The 10,800-nt window shown below is 42.3% G+C and overlaps 1 protein-coding gene across 1 annotated transcript; it reads left to right on the top strand.

Annotated features, from left to right (window-relative positions):
• Nucleotides 1–711: 711 nt before the first annotated feature.
• Nucleotides 712–10,759, top strand: foxk1 (forkhead box K1). Its single transcript, XM_029155677.3, has 9 exons — nucleotides 712–1,847; nucleotides 4,657–4,872; nucleotides 6,553–6,751; nucleotides 6,834–6,980; nucleotides 7,102–7,295; nucleotides 7,538–7,710; nucleotides 7,806–8,057; nucleotides 8,380–8,553; nucleotides 8,815–10,759. The coding sequence occupies exons 1-9, from the start codon at nucleotides 1,402–1,404 to the stop codon at nucleotides 9,045–9,047; spliced, it is 2,034 nt and encodes a 677-aa protein (XP_029011510.1). The 5' UTR covers nucleotides 712–1,401; the 3' UTR covers nucleotides 9,048–10,759.
• The last annotated feature ends 41 nt before the right edge of the window (nucleotides 10,760–10,800 follow it).

Here is a 10,800-nt window from a genome sequence, read left to right as displayed (position 1 = left end):
ACTAAATCAGATTAGAAAGGATTATATATTATTAGCGTAAGCACTGTACATTTTAACAACATTAACAACAACATTTTATAAACTTGTAATTTAATAATTATGAATGTCATTAGTCACATTTTTGCTGATGTGAAATGTATATTAATTTAATTTATATTGGCCTCCTCTACAAACCCTCCAAATTGATAATACAACTAGTGGCTTAAATACCTTTTGACCAGATATTTCAATAATAACGTGCAGTAAGTGGTGTACTATTTGTGATTAGTTGTATCTCAACGTCGCCCTCGTGCGGACGATGCTTATTTTTTGTTCCTTTGACACTTTGTGCTCCAGTTCTCTCGGACATCCAGACTCCGCGTTTTCTAGCCATCTTGTTCTTTCCATGTTTATAAACAGAGGGCAGAGATAAAAAAAAGAAAAAAAAGAGGTGAACAAACCAGCCACACTGCAGACACCACATGCTCCTGTGATTGTGACTAGGAAATGGTTTGCAGGTAGCTGAACAAGATGATACCTGCGCATTCCCACCATGCACCAAACCACTGAATGCACATGTAGCACAGAACATTACACTTGACATCTACGCATAGTGACTCAAACTGGTTTGATTTCCTGCAACTTCATTTATTGAAGTTCTGACTGCACACGTGCAGATGTTACTACATGAACGCAAAACCTTGTGCACCGGTCAGATATGGGATAAGTAAAGAAATGAGCGATCAGTCTGGAAAAACACAGTACTACTACTGTACTACACAGCACTAAGATATGCTGAACCCCGACTATAGTTTCCTGGTGTGACGACATGGTCTGTAGTGTGTCGATAGAAGTGTCTAGATGTTGCGTTCAGGTAAGTGCACCTGCGGCCGTGAAATACAACTATCAACGTCAACCAGACGGTAAACACTGTCAAATAGAGTGAAAAGATCCTGAAATAGAGGCTACAATAAGATTTAAACGAGTTACAGTACCTAGAAAACAATAGATACTTAACAATGTAGCTTATTGTCTGAAATGACTTAGTTTTCTTGTTTTATATTGTTTTGTTTTGACATTGTGTTCTTTTACATCGTGTTTGCTTCTTTTTTTTTTGTCGTTTGTTTTTATGTTTAAAAGTTCCATGCCAAGAAATGGGCTTTGCCTGAATGGCTAATTTCAATTCATCAAATCTTTTAGCTGTAATTGCCTGGACAGTACATTTAGAAGACCTGGAACGCAGCAAGAGTCCGGTTTCTGCTAGCGTTCCACTCCGGTTCTTATCCCCAGCCGGACTCCATGTTGTTCCGACAGCCACGGAGCGAGCAAGTGCTCCGGCCCAAAACTCTCACGTTGCATCTCTGCGTGTGCGAGAAGTGAAGTGTGTGCGCGCGCGTGTGAGTGTTGACCCTCTGAAAGAAGATGGCAGACTACCGGGACGACACCGGAGCACGAGCCCTACTAGCTTTGCAGTCGGCCCCGTGCAGCCCCGTGCGGGTCGCGGTGACCTCACACGCGTACCACCAGCCCTCGCTCGCCCTCCTGGGTCCTCCGTTGATGGACGCCCGCAACGACGCCGGGATTCTTCCCGTGCGGCTCGCCTCTTCCCCTCCGCAGGCCCTGGCCCGACTCGAGGGCCGAGACTTCGAGTTTGTCATGCGCCAGAGGACGGTCACCATAGGCCGGAACTCGTCCCACGGCCCCGTTGATATCAACATGGGTCACTCGAGCTTCATTTCACGGCGACACCTGCAGATCAGCTACGACGAAGCGAACGGCTTCAGCCTGCGGTGCCTGGGCAAAAACGGCGTGTTCGTTGACGGAGTGTTCCAGCGAAGAGGGGCGCCGCCGCTTCCGCTACCCCGAGAGTGAGTGCCGTCCGTCAGTTAGCATAGCCGCTACAAACACGGCGACAGTCTGTAGCAACGCTTAGCTCTACGAAGATTAACGTTCACGTTAAGCAATGACACGCGTCGTGAGAAAGTTTGTATCTCATAATATATGAATCTTCAACAAGACTTGGACTGTAAAATATTTTCATATTTCTCAGTAGCTTTCTTTGAATATTGAACTAAGGTTTGTGAGTAGTTTCTGTGGACATACACACGTCCTAACTCTGATGCAATGTGAATTTTTGTAGGTTAAACGACGTCCAAAATGCCTCTTCTGACGGGGATGCACAGTTTGTCATGACACCTAGCATTGCTAGTGTGCAGTATTACAGCACAGACTGAGATAAGAGTGTATAATCGAGTGAAGTTGTAACACAATAAACTAACGTAGTCTCTATATTCGGTACTGAATGCAAACAATTATTACCGAATGTCTATTAAGTTATTATATTAAACTAGCAGGTTTTAGCCGTTAGCAGTCATTGCTAGCTGTCCTACAGAGAGTCCTTTTAGCAAACGCTAGCAGTGTGTGGTTAAAGTGTTTTGGTGAAAAACGTGTATTGTTGTAGAAAGGTACACCCGAACATTATGCACGTTTTGCAGCTGGTCAAAGTCGCCTCTTAACAATTGTAAGGCGATTTTGCTTGGTAGTTGTTCTGTTAGCCAGCGTGTGGCCGTCAAGTAAACATTAATGTAAACAAACGCATCCCTAGCACTTCAGCCCGCAGGAGTTGTGCTAAAGAGGTGCGTTTGGTTTATGTTAAACTTTCAGATTTAGCTTTCTGCCCTGGTGTTAAAGTCTAGGCTAAATACGTCGCGTTTAGTGGATTTAGGCAGTGAAATTATAGTGTTTATTTGAATGTGAACGCTTTGATTTTGTGCGTGAGGCAATCGTAGGGTGGAGCAGGAGGAGGAGGTTGGAGAGTTGTTCTTGTGTGCGCTCTGATTGGCTGTCAGCGCTGTTTGGGGGCGTGTCGGAAATTGAAAAGGAAGTGCAGGCCTGAAATGACATCCTCGCTGCAGGCGCACATGGAGTAAACACAGGGCATTAAATCCAAGGCCATATCCATGCTTTGTTTGTATAGGGGTTGCTTTAACTATAGACCCGGTGTTATTATTACGAAGTGAGTTAGAAAACTAGATTAGAGAGGAGATTTTGATGCAAATAATCAGTATAGAGTGATTTAAGTCGAATATACACACATACTTTTGTAATAAATTAAATTTTGCTTTAAAGCGTTAGAGGGTAATGTGTTTTATGTCCAACTATCTGGGCACCGATTTCTAAGAATTGTACAAGAGCAATCATTTTTATTCAGCAGGGTGGACTTTGATTTGGTCACTGCAGGGCATTATTGTTGTTTTCATGTTATTCTTGTGCACATTTATCTTAATGCTGATGGTATCATTGTTACACAAATAAATTTGACAAAGCATATGTTACTTTTTAAATTTTCCTACATTTTATTTACCATTTACTTTCCCAAACCTTCCGTGGGCTCAACAATGATGCATTCAAGCAGGATAATTCTATCACCACTACATGCTTTGTTACAATTCGATTTGGACTGTTACTGCGAAGAAGCTTACATTTGGCCTGTTCAGACCAATGATCCTTCTTCCACATTGTTGCAAAGCCTCGTGCTCTCTGGCTAAAACTAATACAAATGTCATGTGGTTTCTTTCTACAGTAGCATTCTTTTTACTACTGTAGTGAACAGCTGGTGTTGCTGGGAAAAAAAGCAAATGTTTCATACTTGGTATCTTCCATGTGAAGAACCCTGAGGCTCCTATAAAGTTGCTACAGGTCTCTTTCCTCTCTCACTATAGATAGTCAGTTGTTAAGGATGGTATGTTTGCACCAGAGACAGGTGCAAAGACTCTGCGCTGTATGTGACTGTTACTAGGACTGTATGTGGGTAAATGTATTGACAGCTGCAGTTTTCTAGTAGACAGTGAAGAGTATAGATAAACATTTCCACTTTTCTATGAGGGACTGGCATAGCGTACAACCTAAAAAAATTTTGGGGTCCTAAAACATGCAAAGAAAAAATATTCAAATTTCAATATATATATAAAGAAGTCTTACTGATAGTTGCAATAAAAAATTATTCATTCAGAAAGTTTGGTTAAGGCCTGAACTAGGCTGGGATTTTTGTTGATCTTTTCTTAAATGGAGACATTTTCCCACACCTGCAAAAAGAAGTTTCCATTATCCACAAATCCTGTTGACTGTAGATAGTGTTTATATTGTAAACAGCACCCAGTTTTTCATAAACTAATACTAGTCTGTGCTAGTTAAGTATTATTGTGTCGTGTACTGTTTGCTAGCCACTGTTTCAATTGAAACATATAATAATTATTAAGTGTTAATTATTGTTCTTGGAAAGGACAAGCAATCACGACCGATCTATCTAGTAACTATGTTCTAGGTGTTGATTGTATCGTGACCTCTCCTGGCAAATCAAGTTCGCCCAGTTGTAGTGATAGTGTAAATATGCATTGTCTTTTATAGTGGAATTTATTTTACAGTATACATTTTGAGAGTACATACAAGATGTTTTTAAAGTAATAGATATGTTTTATGTCTGCAATTTCAAGAAAATTAGAATAACATGTTATTTCGTCATGTGTATGATGAAAAGCCCAATAGCTGCTACTTGTTAATGATATTCAGTGCTCAGTTAACTACCTACCTAAGGAATGTTTGGCTAATAATTTCTCTCTCCTTTTTTTCTCTCCTGTGGCTTCCACCATTTGGCCTTCCTGCCTTTCTGCATCCTAGATGTATGTTTCGTTTTCCCAGTACGGTTATCAAGATCCAGTTTATGTCACTTCTGGAGACTGAAGAACACAGAGAGAAGGAGCAGGCCTCTCCTCCCCCTCGGCCTCTTCTGCCCCACATTTCCCCTCTGAAAATCAGCATTCCCACAATGCAGCAGCATGAGGAGCACATCAGGGCATTTGGCTCTCCGCTGCCATCACCCACAGGTACCATCAGGTAAGAAGAGACATGGACACTTGCACCAAATGTACATATTCATAGATACAAACACAGCACATACCATAACAGCATAATAATGGCAAAATAGATTGTGCTGATGTAGCAGTGGTTTTTACTTGGTTTGTTATAGGAAAATGCAGGTTGATGTTCAGGTTATGTGTGTATGTATGTAATATGATTAGTCTGTTGAATGATTAATAAATGGGTTTTGGGCTTTTTTTAATATGATTATCATATAATGAATAACGCAAAGTATATTTTTGTGTTGAATTGTTGGATCAAGAAAAATATCTGACTACTTATTCAGGACTAAATCTATTTAATGGGAAGTAAAGTAAAAGTAAGTTTGAAAAAAAAGACAGAAATACATACATACTTTTATCACAGCGCGTACATGCTCTTATTTAAGTTAAGTCTTTTAAATGAACTACCATTATCATTTGGTGAATCCTTTGTGATTATATTGACCAGCTGCAAATCTACTTCTGATGTGAGCTGCAGTCCATCAATCAGTGGAAGCACATTAAAAATCACTGCTTAGTTCACTGCTTCTGCTGCTGGAGAGCATGGCAGTGGTCAGTGCGCCATCCGGTGGTGTTTGTGTGTCGCTACATCACACGTCCACCAATGCCTGTGCGTCCACGCCTTATATGGAATGGCTGCAGCTTTGCGGCGTGTGATTGGCTACTGGGCAGATTGTTTCGCCTGTAGGCCGTTTTTCCGTCCTTCCGCGGTTTCCTTTTCAGAGCCTAGAACCCCTCCCATACAACTCTCAGCTCCTCTCTCAGATGTGGACACACACACACACACACACACACACACACACACACACACACACACACACACACACACACACACACACACACACACACAACTTGCTTGTAGAACTCTACACCGGTTTCGCTGTGGCCTTTTTCGGACGGATTGTCGTGCCACCTTTAAAGGTACATACAATAAAAAAGACAAGATGCCCCCACTAAAATGACCAACAGTGTCTCTTCACACATGTCTAAGTCTGTACCTGTTTAACAACTTAAATGAATGTAATGCTTTTCTTTTCCTTTGTTAGCCACGTTTCTGGTTTACATGCACCAGCAGAGGGGTAAACAGTTTTTGGGTTAAATAAAAGCAAACATCTTTAAAAGACATGTGCAAGTCTAAAGAACCAATCCATACATAAAGTGTCTGTGTGGAATGTCTAATTTTAAGCCCTGTAGCTTTGGTCGCTCACCCGGGAAATACAAACATATTCTTTGGGTTCGCGTGTCTGTATATCTGTGTTTGCGTCCCACTGTTGCCAAAGGCAAATCAAAGTCTCTCCCCGAAACCGGTGTTTACTTGGCTAACACAAGCAGGTGTGTGATGTATAATGAGTTACTGGGTTACCTGTGTTCATGCTCTCGACAGCAACAGATGAAATCCAGTTAATGATTAACATGCTTTTGAGTATTTTTGTGTATTCTTGTGTGTTCAGTAATCACTTTGTGTGTGTCTCTGCAGACTGTTGCATTACGTAGTCACTACGTTTTAACTACTTATATTTAAAACAGTCGTCTAATTCAAGCAGTATTTTCACTGATTCACATTTTTGCTAAAACTCGTTCCGGTTACTTTTATTAATAACTAACTATTAAAATTACAGTTTTCAGTGATTAAAACTTTCTTCTCTCTTTCCAGTGTTCCCAACTCTTGTCCAGCAAGTCCGCGTGGGGCAGGGTCATCAGGGTATCGTTACGGACGAAACGTGACCTCGGACCTTCAGTTGGCAGCTGAATATGCTGCCAAGGCCGTTTCTGAGCAGAGACGGAGCATCGCTGAGCAGAGAAGCGGGGGAAGCGAGCAGCGGGCCGAGTCAGCTGGTGGAGACAGCCCAAAGGTGACGACTCAGTGTCTTGACCTCTCCCAAACTTTCTTTGGGTTTGAAGAGGTTTGTTTAATACTTGTGTCTCATTTTCCAGGATGAATCCAAACCACCATATTCCTATGCACAGCTGATTGTTCAGGCCATCTCTTCTGCCCCTGAAAAACAGCTGACCCTCAGTGGCATCTATGCCCACATAACTAAACACTACCCATACTATCGTACTGCAGACAAGGGCTGGCAGGTATTGATTGTCTCCTGTGCTTCTCAAATATTTGCATTTTTGTCATCTTACTTACTATCAAGTTCCTGTTTGCTAAGTGTTAAAAAAAGCAACACGTAAACCAGGTGTTCCTCTCCTCCAGAATTCAATCAGACACAACCTGTCTCTCAATCGCTACTTTGTGAAAGTGGCCCGCTCTCAGGATGAACCTGGGAAAGGCAGCTTTTGGCGCGTGGATTCGGCCTCTGAAAGCAAGCTGGTGGAGCAAGCTTTCAGGAAACGCCGGCAAAGAGGCGTGGCTTGCTTTAGGACGCCATTTGGACCACTCTCTTCTAGGTGAGTGGGTCGCGGGTGGCGTGACTGCATATGCAAAGACTCCTGCACTTTAAAGCACATGCTTCATCTGTGATTTGACTCATTCCCTTCTCTCTTCTACTCCTGCCTCTCATTTGATTGGATAGAACTAAGTAAGTCTAATTTTTGGGTTAAAGTATTCAGTGGAAATTAGTGACATAGGAGGAGTTGTGTATTTTTTTGCTTAGTTATTTACCGGTCTCTTCTTCCCCTTTGTTTTCCAGGAGCGCCCCGGCTTCTCCGACCCATCAGGGCCTTCTTTCCCCTCCATCGAGCGGTCTGCAGACTCCTGAATGTCTGAGCAGGGAGGGCTCCCCTATCCCCCACGACCATCACGAACAGCTGGCGAACAAACTGGCTTCTGTACCTGAGTATAGATACTCTCAGAGTGCTCCAGGTGAGCATGCACTCACACTCATAACATAATACATCCACCGGGTTTCTTAGCAATGCTGTGCAAATGTGAAACTGTTTCTCTCTGCTTTTCCATAGGATCTCCAGTCAGTGCTCAGCCTGTCATCATGGCGGCACCCTCTCACCCAACAGTGTCAGTCCCAGGGAAAACCCTAGCTTTGCTTCCAGGTGGTGGCGGTCAAGTCCAGCCCATACACATGCTCCAGAACCCCTCCCCGGGCTCTGTCACCATGGTGCGGGTGGTGACCAGTGCCCCTTTCTCTTCCAACCCACCAAATGGGTACAGCACCACTTCTGTTGGAGGAGCAGAGGGCAGCAGTGACATTAGAGGTGTGTAAAGCTGTGTTTTGTGTTGTACTCATTGGTACAACAGGAGCTGAAACATTTATTTATGCATCATTGGCTCACAAATTAATAGCACGTCTTTCATTTTCATTAGAAATTAGATAAATATGGGATTTGTTTAGGAAGAAAATCATTTTGTGGCCTAGTTTTATGGGTTGAAATCAGATTAGTGTCTGAAAGACATTTCACCATTGCAGTAATTTACTGAAGTCCCAGTTCATGAGTTAGTAGTTGACCCTTCATAGACGTAGACCATAAATGGTTTGTTTTGCCTTTTACATGTTTGAATTTTTTGGTTGTCCCATAGAAGCCCAGTTGACCAGAGAGCGGGTAATCCAGTCTGTGGACAGCGTGGTGCAGGGTGGGGACGGCCGGAACCTGGCTCTAGGTTTACACCAGCTTCCTGTTCGCCCTGTTACCCAGAATGGCAAACACATTACAGCTGCTGTCGCCTCTGGAGCCAGCCTTGCAAATTCATCTGGTAAGAGTTTTACAGCAAAATTGGGAATAATGGGGATGAAAAATACTGGTGTGTACAAATGTGGTTGTCACTTTCGTAATGGCAATAATGCATTTAAAGAGTGTTGTGTCTGGTCATTCTGGAGGATGTAGCTTTTTGCTCTACTGCCTTATTCAGTCTCTTATTTCATGTAAATGGATAGAGAGAATTTCAAAGAGTTTCACAAGAAAGTTTTTGTTTCAGGCCATTTTCAGGTATAAATCAATGAATATTTCTTCCCAGGCCTGAGCAGTCCTCTTCAGATCCTGGCTGCCCAGGCTTCCAGTTCTCCTCCAGTGCTGGTGAGCAGACAGCCTGTTGGAGAGACTTTAACGGCGCAGCCAGGCGAGCCCCAGGCCAAAAGGCCAAAGATGGATGACGAAGGCGGAACTGAACCTGTACAGCATCAAGTCACACCTGCCCAGCAGCCCGTCATCGTTGCCATGGCATCACAAACACAAGACCCTAGGAAGTGAAACCCAGGTATCCAAAGGAGAGCCTCCTTGTCGTTCCCTAACAGCTCCGTCTTTTCTACTCATTTGATGACCGCAGCCGACATGGCAAAAAAATGTACAGGCAGCCTCTTAACACAAGGGAATCAAAATAAAAAATACATATATTTTGGACAAAATGGATGAGATTTTTCAAATACATTCTGAATTTAAAAGCAAATAAGCATTTTTACCTTTTAAAGAAAATGAATAAACTATTCACTGACAACAAACACGTAGGCTTATGAGAGCATTATGCATATTAAAATGGAGGAAGTGTTGCACACAACCTTTCCTCAGACACACGGTTTACTGTGTCTCAGGCCAAAGATCTTCTCTCCTGCACTTTTGCTACTGCCTCATTTTCAACCAGTGAATGTGTTCAGAAATTTGAATGTCCTGCAGTTATAAAAGAAACGAATGTTCAGAGTTGATATATTGTTAATGGAAAGGTCGATGGGACTTAACTGCTGACCAGGTTGATGAAAGCCTGTTAAAAACGCTTCATAAGTCAGTTCTTCACAAAATGGAACCGGCTGTTCCTCTAAAGCAAAAATATTTATAATAACGCCTAGATCAGAATGTGAGGTGTCTCTTGTTGGTGTCTGTAAAGGAGAAAAAAGAAAGAAGTTGTTTCTGAAGAAGAGATTGGATGATTTCCAGGAATAACAACCCAGGACCTTGCAGTTCTCGCTTCACTTCAACTGAGTTTGGTTTATCAGCGTGAAGCTTCTCAGATTTAAGCCGACCTGAGTGTTTGGATAGCGAAGCTGAAGCCGAGAAGGGCAAGAAAGGGGCAACTATTTGAAGTTGATTGAAGTGGAGCTAACCTAATGTAGACAAACTGATTGTTTTAAATGTCTCTTTTTCTTTTTTTTTTAAGTTTCAGTAGTGGTAAAAGCGAAATGGAAACAGCCTGTGCGTAAGTTTTGTTTGTTAGCCCGTAACAGCGAAGCATTATTGTAATAATCCTTAAAGCCTTAAAAATTCTACATTTGTCATTTTATTTTAACCTGTAGACAGCTTTAACCTTTTAGATTAGCACAGTGCTTCTTTAACACTGCATGATCAGCAACACTACAGTAGTGACAGTTGAGCTGCATCAGTAAACGTCAGTTTTTTCAGGGGAAGGGCGGGACCAACACATGACCACAAATATCAACTGCTTGTCCGAATGTACCTTTGACGTCTTTTCTACTCTTGGCCCGTCTGTCTTTGCTTTCAGGTTCCCTTTTCTACCTCTCCCTTTTCTCAGTAACCAGGCTATTGCGGCAGTCCGTGCAGATTGCAGATGCACTAAACAGTTGGCAATTCCTGCCTGAATTGGAAATCCTTCAGCACTTTCTCCCCCCGTCTTCTCTCTCTGATTCTGCCTTTAGCGTTCCTGAATGTCACTGCACAGGCCTCGTTTTCAGCTGGCAACCAGGCTCAGTTTGCGCAAGATTTCAGTGATTGTTGCACAATATTAGAAAAGACAAAAAGATGGGTAATGATTGTTTGCTGCTCTATCTGCTAAATGACAAAGCTATTTAGAAGGTATTTTTTCTCACTTTGGAAAAACAAATATTTTGCTACATGTAAAAACAGCTGTCATACGTAAACATTCTGGAAATAGAGAAGTATGTATTTTTAAATGTTCCAGTTTTTGTGATTTCTTAAAATGTGTAGCACAGATTAAAATTTCTCATTGACATACATTTACAGCTTCCGTTGTCTCATTCGACCCACTGTCGGCCAC

This window comes from Betta splendens, chromosome 1 (genome assembly GCF_900634795.4).
Source record: "Betta splendens chromosome 1, fBetSpl5.4, whole genome shotgun sequence".
NCBI classification, from domain to species: Eukaryota; Metazoa; Chordata; class Actinopteri; order Anabantiformes; family Osphronemidae; genus Betta; species Betta splendens.
Note: the sequence above shows the minus strand (reverse complement) of the source record. Positions and strands in the feature narration are given on the sequence as shown.